At 38.7% G+C, this 16,237-nt stretch overlaps 1 protein-coding gene across 1 annotated transcript in view; it reads left to right on the top strand.

Moving 5' to 3' along the window:
• ATG7 (autophagy related 7) overlaps positions 1 to 16,237 on the top strand; it is a 78,658-nt gene that overhangs the window by 24,736 nt on the left and 37,685 nt on the right. Inside the window, exon 18 of the mRNA XM_041427561.1 lies at positions 6,125 to 6,247. Coding sequence (XP_041283495.1) covers positions 6,125 to 6,247 — 123 coding nt within the window. The remainder of the gene's footprint in view (positions 1 to 6,124; positions 6,248 to 16,237) is intronic.

Raw genomic sequence — 16,237 nt, 5'->3', positions numbered from 1 at the left:
TAGGAAGGAAAGGAGAGAATTGTGTGTGTGCACAGGGTGATTTCATGATTTGGACACAAGCCCAAAATTATGCCATTTTTGTCTCGTGCTTTCTAAATTTGCAGTGTTTCCAGCATGGCCTTGTTCAGTGCACACCTGGAGCACAGCTTTCTGCAGAACTTTGTTCTTCAGACTTAATCATGTGTGAATGCACAAGTTTTAGGTAATTCCATTTGAGGTAATTTTTGGAGTATTATCTTTTTTCATGTAATATTGGTCAGACTTTCCTGTTCCAAACCCATGAACTGAAAGGCCCTGAAAAATCATTCCATGATCCTCACAAAAGTGCAATTTTATTGCTTTCTTTTTCATAGCTGTATTACAGCATCAACTTATTAGACTTTTCTTGATGACTTTTTAGGATCAGATGGCAATAAAAATTGAGAACTTTGTGAAAAGCCAAGAGTCTGGGAATGAGGATTGTTTTAAGGAAACCAGAATTATGGGTTGTGTGATAAAATTTTGAATATTATCTCAGTGGCTCAGCTTGTTCTCTTCTAATTCAGGAGGATTCTTCACAGCATAAAACTTTCATTAAATTGCTGTTTTAACAGCAGATACATTGAATTTTGAAGAATGGAGCTGGCAAGACTTTTCCACACCTGTCTTCTTTTCCAAATGTCTTTTCAGCAGGCGAAGAGTAGTTTTCTATCCTTGCTGCATGGCCTGTGATAAGCAGGGAGTTAACAGTGTGTAAAAATATACCCAGGCCTGTCCAATTTCTAAACAGAGCTTTGAATATTGAGATCTTTTGTGACTCTGAAATGCTTAGTGAAGTACCTGCCCTCTTTGAGGGAGTTAAGTGTTTAAATCCAGGGACTTGTTTTGGGGGTAAATTACCCAGAAATCTTTAGTGTAAATAATCCAGGAACTTGTTTGGGGGTAAATTACCCAGAATTCTTTAGTGTAAATAATCCAGCTGGTAGCATTCATTCCTTGTTTTATTTTTCCTGGAAAGTAAACAGCATTGGTTCAAGCTCCACAGATGCAACCTACTTTGAAAAGGGGAAAAAAAAAAAAAAGCCAAACCAAATGTAAATACTGGTAAAAAAAAGTTTGGAATTGATGTGACAGAAATAAAACAAGAGCCAATTTTGCATCAGTAGCCAGTTTCTTTGGGTTTGGAGCTTGTTTTTTGTGTTTTTGCTTAAGCAGATATTAACTTTTCTGCTATAAAGCAATCCTGGAGCCAGATTCTCTCTCTGAATGTCTATGTACCCAGCAATTGAGAGGACTTTGTGCAGAATGCTGTTAAAAAGAATATAACACCAAGGCTGCACATCTGTTTCTCATTTCAAAGCAAGTCCTTTTACTCCAAGCCTGTATTTTTTTCTTTCTGCCATGAGATTTGGGGTTTTTTTAACTTCAGTAAACAGGCCAGAAGAAGAAGATTGCTCATGAAATGAGTTTCTGGGTATCATTTACTCAGAAAGCTTTGGCAGCCCATGGATTTGGTCCTGATGGGGTGGTGTGCATCCACAGCTTGATTTGTTCTATTAAAATGCCATTGTGTAAAAAAACCAGTTCTGGAGCTCTGGCTCTGTGAAGTGGAGGCTGAAATCAAGGCTGTGGCATCAGCTGAGACATTTGCATGTCAGGAAAGGTGATGTAAAAATGTGAGCTCTCCTGGCAGTGTTTGTAGCAGCCAGGAAATCCAGAAGGAATTGGTGATTTCCAGCTCTCCTAAGCTCTGAAAAGTGACCTGCATGTGAGGAGAAGATAAGAGTTCCTCAATAAATCCTTCCTGCTCCAGCTTGCCAGGCTGGGTGCAAGAATTATGTATTTCTGGTTCTTTGTATGCTTTTATGATTTTTTTCCTGCCTGGAAAATGAATTGCTGCATAGTGACACATCACTGAAGCACTGGGTTTATTCCTGAAAGTGTTCAGGTGGGATTTTGTACATCTGTGGTCAGACAGTAACTGGTTTGAGATCAACAACCATGCAAATTTGTAGCATTTTTGTATTTGCAGGGTGCCCAGATAAAGGAAGGAATGATGAATCTGACTCCATGTTCTCAGAAGACTAATTTGTTGTTTATGACACTATATTATATTAAAGAATACTAAACTGAACTATACTAAGGAATACAGAAAGGATACTTTACTGAGGCTAGAAAGATAATAATGAAAACTCGTGACTCTTTCCAGAGCCTTGACACAGCTTGGCCCCGATTGGCCATTGAGCCAAAATAATTCACATGAAACCAATGAAACAATCACCTGTGGGTAAACAATCTCCAAACACATTCCAAAGGAGCAAAACACAGGAGAAGCAAATGAGATGATATTGTTTTCGTTTTTCTCTGAGGCTTCTCAGCTTCCCAGGAGAAAAATCCTGGGTGAAGGGATTTTTCAGAAAATATGAATGTGACATAGCATCTCTCAAGTATTTTGCTGCTGTAGAGCTGTTCCTTGGGAGGATCTCACTGGGACCAAGGATGAGAATTGTTCTGAAGTGCAAGAGCAAATTCATGCCAGCCTTGGGCCTTTGGGTTCTGCTGGACATGATTAAATAGGAGAAAATTTCCTTTCTATGCAACAACAAATTGGTCACTTATTAAATCTGGAGACATTTTTTAGAATTATTTTGTGTCTACTGGTTGTTCAGACTGGTTTTATTCCTGTGTGATTACTCCCTGTGTGGTCTCCTGGATAGCAATCTGAGATTATTTTGTCTCATTCTTTTTCCTTTCTGAGGGCTGGGCAGTGGCTGCTGAACAAATCTGTGCCTTGTTCCATTATCAGAGAAAAGCTGCTACTGAATTTGGGGAGGAAAGGTTAGATGTGGGCAGCTTCATGGAGTTCCTCCCTTTTGTGGCACTGGAAAGTTACCATGATTCACTTGGGAAATAAAGTCCCTGAGGGTGACAAAGTGTTCTGCCAGTCACTGCCATTATTAAAAGGATTTCATTATAGTGGGTATCTGCCTCACTGGTACCTGCTCAGGCAGCACATGTGCTGCTGCAGGTGCTTTTTGGCTCCCTGATATGACATCTGTTGGCTCGTGTGCCTGGAATTCTGGATTTAAAACTACTTAACAAATACTTCCATTCAGCAGGCACTGCTTTTTACTCTTTGTAAAAAGCAAGTCATTAGAATCAGCAAGTACACTTTTTAATACAGCTTTTCAGGCCTCCGTGGTTGCTGCTAGAAAAAAAAAAATGTTCTTTATTGATGTGCTTTAGGTTTTTAAGATCCTGTGTGCGTGGTCAGATTTGTTCCCCAAACCTGAATTTGCCATTGTGGCACCATAGAAGGTCTCTGCCACACAGGGGGAAGAGAAATGTTTAAATCTTTCCATAGCAATGGATTTGGTCAGGTTAATGTGTACCAGTACAAAAAAATCTAAAAAGAATGTACCTGCAACTCCTGGATCTGCGACCTTATTAATATTTTGTTAATTTTGTTTATATTTATATTCATTTCAATGAATTTGATTATATTTTATATAATAATTTATATTTGTAGGATGTATTAATTTTTAATATTTGTATTGTATGTTTCTATATAAATTTTCATTTGTGTATTTATGTATACATTTTGATTTGTGTATTTATATATAAATTTTCATTTGTTTGTATTTATTAATTTATTAATTTTATTAGTATTAATACTTTTAAAGGCACTTAATGAGAGACTTCCTGGCATTGTCCACATTGATGACAGCACAAAGGACACTTGGACTTAAGGAGAGCTGCTCCAGGTGCTCAATCCCAGGCAGTGCTGGCCACTTTGGGTGCCAGGGTGAGCTCAGGAATTCCTGGTAGGGGCTGGGCAAGGTCTGCCCATCCTGAGATAAACCAGGGCACTCTGGATTTGTGCACTCACTGAGGGAGCAGCACCTGGAAATTCTCACTGCAGGCTCAAATCCCAGATTTTGGGAGCGAGGATGGAAGCAGAGTTTGCTGAATAACAAACCCAGCCAGCCTTAAGGGCTGTTTGATGGATGAGCTGTGTATAGGAAGGTTGCACTCAATTCCCTGCTCTGCTCATAATATTTGCATAGCCCAAGGTGGTTTACATATTTTAATAAGTTTTGCCCCTGGGAAGAGACCAGAATATCTCAGTGTTGTCATCCCTGCGTTTCTCTGAGATGCTGTAATAATTTCAAATAAGACTGAGGTTTGCTGTGCAGGCTGGGGATGGTTTCAGTGGGCCATGACCTCTGATCTGTCCTGCAGCACCAAAAAATCTGGGTTGTGGTTCTTCCAAAAACCTTGGGGGAAAACAAGCCAAAAAGCCAAAACCCCCTGCCAGGGTAAGAATTCCCACAGGCAGGGCTGTGAACACACTCCAGGCTTAGAAATTGGTGTCTGTGCCAGAGACTGCTGCACTTGGGTTATTTTGGTGGGATTTGGAAACCCAGAATTCTCATTGGACGGGTAAATCCACGGTGCAATCCCACCATACTTAGTGGATAATGCTGAGAGGGCACATCTCAAAAAAAAAAAATGCTGAAGTTGTTCAGTTCTCTGTATTGCATTGTGAATGTTTGTGTTATTTCATTTAGCTCAGGATTAAAAAATCCAAAAAAAAATACAAAGAAATGCTCCCAATATTGTTTTTTAAATCCTTTTTTCTTTTTTTAATTCATGGTTATATTTATTAGTCGTTGCACACACACACCAAACCCCTATGGCAAATGAAACCTTTAAAGTATGAAGAACAATTTCTGTAGATTCAGGAAAAGAATGTAAAGTGCTGATTTTGTTTATTTTAGAATAAATGGGGTCAGGAAGGTGTCAAATGTTTGATAATCACCTTTTATATCTGTCTTCCTTTTCCACTTGTGTTTCAGTTGTTTCTGTTTGTGTTTTGATCCCTAATTATGCATTAGGTAGTTTTGCATGAAGAGCTGAGTGAGGATCCCAGTCTATTTTTATCAGTAGATTTAGAATCCTGTCAGCTAAATATAAATATGGTTTTTTACGAGCCTGAATTCCAGTGTAAGAGCTCACAGGATGTATTTTGCTGAAGAATGTTGTTGGGCTGGCCAAGTTCCCACAGTTTTATCAATGAATTGGGTGTTTGAGACCATTAGGAATTGTTAAGCTAGGGAGGAGTGAGGTTGTTGTGAGATTAAAGTTTGATTTGATGAATTCTGATGGGAGTATGTCCATTCTTGTGAAAATCCTGCCTCTTCTGGATCCTGGTGATCCTTTCCCTGTCACACATCCTGCTCCTTTCTATTTAAATGTCTGTGGCTTTGAGGTCCCTGCATAAATCCTGCTCTGCTCCTTGAAGTTCTGCAGGAAAAGCTGTTTGGAATTCATCAAGCTCAGCTGCTTCATCTGAGAGCAGGGGATGAAATGATCAGAACTTGGAACAAAAATAAGGAAACAATGGATCCTGGGATTGCTCAGGCATGAGTTCCTTCCATTTTCTGCCTGCCTGCTGTCCCAAAATGTGTAGGACTGGGGTCATGTTTGATATTTATCTTCTCTTCCCTCAATCTGCATCTCCCTGCCTTGAAATCAGCCTGGCAACTCCTTCCCTAAAGCTGCAATAAACTTCTTCGTGGTCAGGGCTTGAGAGGAATATAAACTAAAATCTCACAGTTCTTGGAGTAGCTTGTAAAATTGTCCAAATAAAAACTTAACTGGGAAAATTAAAGCAGAAAAATAGAGAAAGATACAAGAGCCTCAGAAGCAGGGATCCCTGGAGGCTGGGGGGTGTTGGGCTTGGACACCTACTGGGGGAATTTTTCAGGCTGTCCCAGCATGGTTCTTTCCCTGCACTGCCACTGGAACAGGCTTTGCTGTGTTTTGTGGGTCTCAAATGCTCCTTTCATGGCTCTGCAGCCAAGTTTTCCTTCTTGCCTTATCATCTGTCATAAAAAATGTATTCAAAGCAGGAAACCTCAAACCCCACTTCTCTTCCCTCTTGCTTCCACCTTTCCTCACTGTAGAGATTGAGCTGGGGAAAATGATTATTCCGTTCTCTGTCATTTTTACCTGTTTGCAGTGTCCAGTCATTTTCTGAGTGCTCAGAAAGATTCTGCTTTTATTTTGCCAGCCAAATATGAGGATGAATCAGATTATGGGTATTACATTTGAAACACTTCTCTGTTTGTTTATTTGGCAGGTCCTTGAGCAGTATGAACGAGAAGGGTTTAATTTCCTAGCCAAAGTTTTTAATTCTTCACATTCCTTCTTGGAAGACTTGACAGGTCTGACTTTATTACACCAGGAGACACAGGCTGCTGAGGTAAGCAAATAAAACGTGGATGTTAATTAATCATGTGGTCAAATGATAGAATTAAGCAGTGGCATTTCATTTACAGAGTGATTGACACAATGATTTAGACATTCTCTTAAATTAATTGTAATTTTCTGTATCTGAGTCTTTCAATATTACTTTTAAAGGAAGCAGGTGACTTGGTTATGTGTTGTGAGGAAATCAATTGCAATTTTAGATCAACTAAAATGTATTTATGCTGCTTGATGGATTATAATATGGGGGGAAAATGCTGTTTATCTGCCCAGTGACAAAAATGGAATTTGAGCAGAAACTTGGCTGTGTTTGATCTCATGGACAGCAGCACTGGTAATAACTCAATATTGAGTTGTGTTCCATAAACAATCAAACAGGTATCTCCTAATATTATATTTAACAAGGATTTGTAGTCCTTCCTCCTTCTGCCAATATCTCTACCCTTGTGCATCATCATTTAATTTTGGCACAGCTGGATCCCAGGGCTGCTTCTAAAGCAGTGATTATTCAGTCCCTGCAGCCTGTGCAAGTACTGGAGCTGTTTTTTCAGCTGGAAAGGGCTCCACAGTGTTTCTTAATAAAGCTTGGGGTGGATAATGATGACTTGGCTCTCTGTTTCATGTTTTAAACTTTGAAAAATAATTGTAGCAGATGCTGGAAACCTGAACTGTAAAATACCTAATGCGTTCTGAAATCAGCATGGTCATACCTTGAACAAATTTAAATATATATATGAGAAGGATCCCAGAAGGGAAAACAAGCACCCTTTAACACATGCCACTCATTAACAGCAGGAATAATTAAAGTCTGATCGCCAGGCCTGACTTTCAGTGTCTAGGTTGCTAATGTAAAACATAAAAACAATTAAAATTAGTAATGTATTATTAGCAGGTGTTAATCCATAGATCCCTTTTGCAGCTTCACAATAGGTGTTTGTTAATGAGGTTTTAGATACTCTACAAAATGCAGAGTCTGGTGGGAGTTTGCTGCAACTTACTGAAGTTCAAAGTCTTGCTTGAAACCCTGAATTTGTGTCCTCTCAAAAATGCTGGGGTACTTCAGTGAGGTTTATGCAGTGAAATCACTGCTCAGAGGTGGAAAATCTGACATAACAAGTATTTGCAGAGCTCACATTTTCAAATTAGGGTAACTGTCATAAAACCAGGGAGCTTGCTTGATTCTTCCCTCTGGGACTGCTGCATTTTTGGGAAAATCCGTCTCTTTCAGCAGTTAGCCAGTTGAACAGTCTTGGTGAATCAGTGTTCCTGAATGGCGAGGGCTGACAGGCAGATTATTTATGGAGATCCTGGAGCACCCCTGCTTGCTTTGGATGAAAAACCAGCTCTCTGTTACACTTTGCCACTGAAAACCATTACATTTTGGCTCTGAAAAACAAAGAGGTTGCTTTGTGCTCCTCCACAAGTCTCTCAGTTCATCATCTGGGGCAATTCTTAAATTTTTTAGGTGCACAAGAGAGTGCTTTTAATATATTTTCTGCAGAATTACTCTCCTTTAATATCTTTTCTGCAGAATTACTCTCCTGTCTTGAGCTCCTTTTCTCTTGTATGTCAAGCTTCTTTTTCTCACGCTGCAGCTGGGGACTGTGAGCTCTGTAAAATGATTTTTTTGGGGTTTCTGGCTGCTTTGGAGCTGCTCTTGGCAGAATGTGTTCCCTAAAATGGAGCCATTGGATTTGCTAAGGTTGCCCTTTGATTTCAGATATTCTCATTACACTCTAAAGCCTGCAGCAAAAGCACTGAGAGGTTTCACCAGGTGGGGATGGCCTGGTTTGGGATGGGAATGTTTCATTTTTCTGGTGAGCAATTATCTGCTTTTCACCACTCAAACTCTTCAGAGGGATTTTGTGGATTACTGGTGCATTTGAAGGCCATAAAATGGCTTCTGGTAACTGCAGATTTTCCTTTCCTCCTGTCTAGTAAAATCTATCCAGAACTATAAAGAAAATAGACTTGTAAAGTTAGATGTCATCCAACCTTCTATTTACCCAGTAACATCATAACTGGGTTGTAATTCCATCTATAAATCCCTGATATTTCACTAATAAACCTGCCTCTGACAGGGGAACTACTCAATCTTGTGCTTATTTTTAAAAGGTTCTCTGTTAAAATGTGCATTCACTTAAAGCATTTCATTGAACATTTTGCCAAAAGTGTTTTGTTGTGGTCAGAAAAAGTGTTGTGCTGCTCTTATGTTTCAAATTTTTAAAATATTTTTTATTTTTAGTTCACCTAAATGCTTAGCTGCTTTCATGATGTGCGTGTAAAAGTGCTCTAATGGGAATTTTTTTCCTAAGTTTTGAGTTTGCCTAAAAGAGAATATGCATAAATTGTGTATGTTCTGTAGGAGTGACTGTTAAATACAACATTTTTGGATATATAGCCTGAATTTCCATGAAATCTCCCCCCACATGATTAGCACAGAGTGTGTTTGCCCAGATTTAAGGAACACAATTTGCAGTACGATATGGGAGACCTTTCACTTAGTGAAAATCTTTTTTTACTTGCACTGTTTAATTCCTATTCCAGGGCTGTGCTGTTGACCATAATATTTTAATTCATTTAAATATGTTCAAAGTTTTAATACATTTAAAACTTCAGGACTGCTGCATTTTTAATTAACTTAAACATTTAATACTTTTTTTTTAATGTTTAAAATTTTAATACATTTAAATTGGTTTAAAGTTGATACAAATTGCAGGTTTTTAGTCAACAGAACACCTATTTCTTACATCATAAATGTTCTCCATGCCTTCCTTAGCATGACAATTAATAAATAATAACACCAGCAAGCTTTCCTATCCTGTCTTGAACTGACAGTACATTTCAGGCATCTGCTCCTTGTACATCTGGCTTTAATTTAGGTTCTCTGGAGCATTTTGCTGGATTTTTTCCCCAGTTGGCTCTTTCTGTGCAGCTTGGGCAGCAGGCTGTGATGCCCCAGGCTGGGGGGAACGAGGGGAGCTGTGGGAAACTCCCCTGTCAGCACTGAGCCCTGCTTCCCTGGATCTGTTCACCTGGGGAGCTGCCTGAGCTGATGGAAGCTCTCCATTTCTGTTTTCCACATCACTCTGCAGAGCTCAGCTTCTAAACTCGACCCTTGCTCCCCCTGCAGTGGGGTTTAATGGCTTTACACAGAGGCAGCCTGAGCATCCTGGGGCTGTTCATCAGGCTGGAGGTGTGGAACTGGGGGCAAAAAAGTGCATCACTTCCAGGTCACAGCGTGGCTGGGCTGCCCAGGGCCGTTCATGTCAATGCATCCCTAAACCCAACTGCTTTGCTCCCCACATGCTCCAGACTCACCCTGCAAAGGGTGAATCTGTGCAGATGTAAAGATGCTTTCCCTCTAAAATTTCTAATTCAAAGTTTTCTCATCCTGATTCACAACTTTGCTGATATGCTCCACTCACTTCTCTCTGCAATTCTCTGTAATTCTCATTTCTCTCTGGAATAAGACATAAGTGTAAATATACTTTTCTTTGCATTTCAATTCCTGAATTACTTGGATGCCTTACTGCACTTTCTGCTTTTATCAGGATGAAAGAAGATTATAAAACACACACCAGAAATAAAATTTTCACTTGGTTTTCTGATTAAAAAACAAGAAGGGGTAGAAGTTGCAATCCAAGAGGGTCATAAAGAGCTTTAGGGAAAAAAAATTAAATCTGTAGCAGAGTTCCTATATTTGAATATGAATTTAAAGGTCAGGTGTGGTGCCAGCAGGTCATTATGTCTGTGTTATTTTACTTCAGTAATGTTGTATTTCAAGTTTCTGTCTCTCACAAAAAGTGTGGTATCTGTAGTTTCTGTGACAAGTTCTTGCAATGAATGAGGCCTCTTTGACATTTCCAGAATCCCTTTTCTGTATCCCAAACAATCCTAATGAATGAAAAAAAAAAAAGGATTTATGCTAGTAAATACTCAGAGAAAATACAGATAACAACCCAATTTTATCATTTCTGCACTTATCTGAAGTTTGTTCCTGAACATTTTTCAGTATTTCTGGAGGAACAAGGCTTAGCTGCAGAATAAGCAGCTGGTATTAAAAAGGAACTTTGTGCTTGTCCTAATTTGGAAGAAAATTCAGAATTTCCAGTGTGCTTTTATATTAAAAATATCCTGCTTGTTTCTGATTCTGCATTATATTATGCAGTATATTTGATGCTGAAACAATAACATATGAAGAGCCAAATAAAAACCCCAAGCAAAACAGAAAAAGCCAGCTACAACAATATTGTAACAGCAAATTCTGTAACTTGGCAGTTTTTCTCTGTCAGCCAAGTATTATTCAGAATGTAATTTTATTTGGTGTTATGAAAACTTCCTAAAGAAATCATTACTGATGGGTAGCCCAAAATTAATATTTGAGACTTTTCTGTGACTGTGAGCTTTTTTGTTTTCCTTCATGTTTTTAATCTGGTGCATTTCTGGAGAAATTAATTTTGACAGATTCAGGCCTGCCCTGGAATTTCTTTCTTAAGAGATTAAGAGATTAATTTGTTTTCTTTCAGGAGGTGGGTTGTTTTTTTCTTTTTGAGTTTTCTCATGATGTCAATTAGTGTCATCATTTTTCTTCATTTATCAAGTAATGTTTCCTGGCTCTTTGAACAATGGTGATTTTTTTTTTTTCTGCTGATGCCTTCTGCTGCTTTTGGAAGGGTTTAGAAATACCTGTAAAGTGGTGCCTCTGTGTGCTACCAAACCATGAGCTCCTTGCCTTTCCCTGATACCTTCAATGATAATTTCAGTTATTATCATTAATTATATTCAAATGATCTTCCTGGGACTGACGTCAGAGGGTGATGTGCACAAATCCTCCTGTTTCATGAGATATCTGAATAAATGTGTGTTTGTCCCTTCAGGCCAGGGAGAGGCTTGTGCAGACATTTATTTCTTTGGAGGGAAGGACAGTTGGTTAGTATCCAGTTATCATTTTTGTTTGAAATATCAAATATATGGGAAAAAACCCCACTGAAAGAAATTGAATAATGACATTTGGGTTAGCAACAGGTTTTGTTGGTTTTTTTTTTTTTATGGGTTTTTCATAGGGTTATTTTTTGATGTCTCTTCACAAGGTCAGGCACTATAATTAACATTAAGGGTTATTTTTTTTTAAAACTGAATTGCTGTCTCAGTATCAAAACATTGATAGAGTTTAAATCTCCATGTAAAATGTCACAGTCAATCTCATGTAACTATAAAATGGAAAGTGCCAATAGGAATAAATTTATTATCTCCTCACCTTTTATGTGAGGGGAAGAGGCTTTGCAAGAAAAAAACCTGGAGCAGCATTAAAGTGCACTCTGTTCTTCAGGAAGCTTCTGCAGACAATAACTGCTAGCTGCTTTTCCTCTTTGTGAGCAGCATTGATCCGTGGAGGTGATCAATATCAGCCCTTCTCTCCCAGGGGGGCTCTGGGCCTTTTGGGCTTTTCTCTTTTAATAAAAGGAGTTATTTTTCATAAGAATGCAGCTGCAGTCCAGTTGCAGAGGTGCTCTGCTCTTCTCCATGCCTCATTTCCATTGCCCTGGTTAGATCAGCACCTCAGCAAGGAGTACTGGAGCTGAGGAGGTAATGCTTTCATTTGTGCTGGGGGGGTAATTGATGTTATATTGTACTTTATTGAAGACTTGAGAGTAATTTAAGCTAATAATGAACACAGCACACCAAAATTTTGAAGGGAACTGCTAGACTGAAGCTGTAAAATTTTTATTTTGGGGAAGCAGTTCTCTTCTAGAGAGAGTTTCAAATTCTGTTGACTCTTCTTCCTTTGGAGAAAAATTCTCCAGTAAAGGAGAAGTAATGAAATTCAGGGATTAAATCTCTTCCATTCCAATATATTTTGTCACAAAGAAGAATGAATAGACTGTTCAAAATGCATTCTGTTATTCTCATGTGATGAATATGAAATTACACAACACAGACAAACACACTGATTAACTTCTTTAATTTTAATTAAGACCATAAATTCTACAATGTGCATCTCAGTCCAAGAGTATATGAGTGCTTGTTCAAATAAAATAAAATTTTTAAAAATAGGAAAGTTTGCTGCTGGCCAAATCAGTGCCAGATTTCAATAAGCACCAATTGTTTCAGCCTTGCCCAGAGGTGCTGTGAATGTCTTGGGGCACGCCCTCAAATGTTAATTAAGTTACTTCATTAGGGATCAATGTGCTCTGCTCATCCAGGAGCCTGTGAAATGTTGTCCACCAGAATATTTTCATTGTTAACCATGTTTGCATGCTCCTGACAATCCAGATTTCCTCTGGAAACATCTCCTGGACTTCTCTGAGGGCATTTCTGTCAGGGTGAGCCCATGCAGGCAATCATCACATCCCCCAAGTGCCTTGGTGCTCTGTTATTGCCACCAGCTGATTCTCACCCCAAAACCCCTCTGCACAAGCAGCAGTGGCTTCTTCTCAGCTTTGGGACCAATTTTCCTGTAAATATGGGTGGAATATAGGAAATATATAGGAATATAGGAAATGGTAATAAATGAAGTCGACTGAAATGTGAAGAGCTGCTGGAAAATCCTGTGGCTTTAGCACAGCCTCTCTTCAATGCCAGCAGTTGCTAAGTCACAGAGGAAATTAAGCACCACCAATTTTAAGAACAGAACATCAATTTTAAGACATGCTCCTATGTGGAAATCTCATATGGAAAACTGTTTGTGAGCAACTTCTCAGCTGAAATTTTCACCCTGGCTCAGGGTTCCTTCCTTTGTGAACCACGAAATAATTTTACCAGAGTGAGTGTTTAAAGATTTGCATCCATGTTGCTGCTGAGTTTTGGTTGACACTAATTTATAAAACAGGCAGATTTGAGAGCCTTTAAAATGAATATTAACCTAGCTCTTACTGGCCTGAGCTCTCCTTCTGTTTGAATATTTTCCTGGTGTTTGCACTTTAATGAACATCTCTGCAAAGTGCTGGTGTTTCCTTTCCCTCGCTGTAGTTCAGGTTCTCCTGAAGTTTCCTTTTTCCGACGCTTTTTTGGAACACATTAAAACCTGGTTCCCAGCTGAAATCTGCCATGCAGAATAGTTGTTTTTATGGAACTGACTGGAGTCCTGGAGAAACCACCTGATATCTTCAGAGTCATAAAAATTAATGACCAATTCTGTAATTAAAACCCAGCTTTGATTCCAAGATGAGCCACTTTGTGTCTCAGAAGATAAGGATTGGCTCTATCTTATCTGTTCAGTGATAATTTCTCCTTAGCAGTGACTTCTCTTAGTTGATTTAAGGTCAAATTAGTTGGAAAGTAAAATCTTGTAAATTGTAAATTAAAGTTGTGCCTGACCTCATGAAGAGACATCAGAAAAGTCTGCATTGTTACACATGTAATAAAAAATTAGCCAAGAGAAAAGTGTCTCCCTTTTAATCTTGGAGATCATAACATTAAAAAAAAGAAGAAAGTTTTAGGATGAGTTTCTGTTTTCTTGGTCTCTCAACCTTTAAAAACCCCACTCTAGGTATTAAATAATGTGCTTTAAATTAGTGCTGAGTCACTGCATTTTGTAGTGTTGAGTCTGGGACACCAAAGCTTTTCCTGCATGTGATAGTTCACCAAGCAAAAGCTGCTCGTGAGTTACTGAGTTTGTTATTTTCATATACAAGAAAACTTTTTGTTATCCTACAGGTGTGGTGGTGGTTTTTAGTCATTTAATTGTTACACAGCAACCTTAAAAGAATTCCACTTTACTGGATAAATAGAGTGGTTTTGGTAAATTAAAAAGGCTGAATCTAACAACAGGACTTTTAAAAAGTTAGGCTGAGCTGCAAGCCCTGGTAGGAGGGAAATTCCTGGCTAAAATGTGATAGGATCAGCTCCCAGAGCTGATTTGAAGTCACTGTGTAGCAGTTCTGCTGCCATCTCTGTGCAGGAGGATGTATGTGCAGATGTTGTCTGATTATTGTAAAATATGTGTAAAATATTGTAAAATGGCCATTTAATGGCACAGGACTCTCTAAGACAAGAGGTGAATTGGCTCTATCCCAGTTAAAACACAAAAGTAAACAGAATAAAACTGATCTAATTAGAATGACCTTAAAGCTGTGAGATTATGGAAATAAATTTGGAGTAAAACTCTACATGTGCAAGTCCATCAGTCATCTGAAGGTTAGGGTTCTGTTGAAGCACTTGTTCTATACAAAATAATCTCCTGTAATTGTAAAGTACTGACTCAAGCCCACCAGGCAATGAATTTAATCCCCTGCAAGTCAAGTGTGAAATCCAATAGGTTTGTCAACAAATACAAAAAATCCATGGTTAGGAAATAGGTACAAACTGTGATTTAGGTGGAGATAAGTGCTTAGAGGCTTGTTTATTTTTTGGGAACTAAAGAAAGTCAGTCACAGAAATAGAGAAGGGAGGCACAAGTAAACCTGTAAAGAATTAAGCAACCACTTTGCAGCCTCTCAGGGGGATAGGGGTTAAGAGATACGGTTTTAAAAGTCTTTATGTTGTTGAAAAGTTTATTTGTCTAATGTCTACTGAGACAGCGTGCCAACAACAGCAAACCCAATGCAAGCTAGAAAGAGAAAACTCCTACTGGAAGAGAATATGAAGGCATAACAAAGCTGTTTAGAAATATTACAGTGCAGCAGCTGGTTTTGCTAATGCTTCTTGGTTATTTAAAAAAAAATAATCATCTAAGTCCTAATTCCCTTTGTCTTCTCACTCTGAGTAGCTGCAGTGTGTGAAGCTTGCTGGCCCATGACTCATTCTACCCACTCAAGCTATTTCTTTGAATAGCCCTTGTAAAAACATGCATTTTGTGTTAGTTGTCTTAGCTGGCAATGGAGGAGGCTTTTTTTTCTCCCTGTGTGAGTGATTTATGTGTGCTAATCTCTGGATCTGCCTTTGCCACACATGGTGCCTATGAAAACACTGCTGGTGCTGTACCTGGGATTGCTGTGCTCACCTTTCTGCAAGAGTAACTCAGGCACTAAAACTCATTTCATCTCTTCCTCCACAGGCAATAATCTCATATCTAAGCAATTACGATACCTTGGGCTTCTTTGCAGGGACAGGCAGTCATGAAACTGAGGCTGGATTTTCATTCTTACAAGAATTAAAAGGGTAATGGGCAAAGATGCAAATGCAAAATAGGATGTTATTTCCAGCTCCTAAAAAAAACTTCTTTGCATTTGATACTTCTGCTTTCTGGATTTAATCTATATTTTAGTATTTGGATCAAATTGTTGAATGCATTTAATATGCAATTTAATATGGTTTGCTTTGTAGATTATGCCTGCAGAATATGTTTGGATTGCTCAACAAAGTAAAATCTTGATTATAGCCAAACATGTTGATAAGGTTCAAGGAGCTGACTGTGACTTTTCTTTTTATACAGTGGAAATGAGATGGTTATGGGAGACTGGGGGAAAGGAAGTGATGCTGTTAAATATCATTTTAGTTAAGTTGAGGCATGAAGGTCACAAAGGTTTCTGCTAAGTGAGGTTAAATTCAAGCAAGGTTGGTCAGTGGTAACATCGCTTTAGGTAATAGCTGCTGGAGGATGCTGCAGGAGTTTTCAGGACAATACTAGGAAAAAAGTCAGTGTGTTTGGAAAATTGCTAGGATTTAAGCTCACTTATGAAGTACAAGAATGTTGCTTTCATTAAGTAATTTCTAAATTGAAGAATAAATGTTTTGATTGTGTCCTCTGCATTCAAAGGGAAATGCTATTCCCAGTTCTAGCACAATGTCTGCAATCCTTCCTTCTGGTGAGATTTTTTTTTAATTCTTCTGTTGAAAAGCCAAGAAAAAGAGCTTGTGGCAGAGAAAACTGCCTATAGAATAGACTGCCTGTTTGGGATTGTTATTTTAATCTGAAGGGATGAGGTAATAGAGCACAGCAATAACCAGCAAGCTGCAATCTTTGACTCCAGCATCAACAACTCCACAGGCCTGATCTTATTGGACTTTTTTTTAATTTGGGAGGAAGGGGGGGGCTCTGATT

This window comes from Onychostruthus taczanowskii, unplaced genomic scaffold (genome assembly GCF_017590055.1).
Source record: "Onychostruthus taczanowskii isolate IOZ18803 unplaced genomic scaffold, ASM1759005v1 scaffold116, whole genome shotgun sequence".
NCBI classification, from domain to species: domain Eukaryota; kingdom Metazoa; phylum Chordata; class Aves; order Passeriformes; family Passeridae; genus Onychostruthus; species Onychostruthus taczanowskii.
The sequence above is the reverse complement of the archived record's forward strand: the minus strand, read 5'-3'. Positions and strand labels throughout refer to the sequence as shown.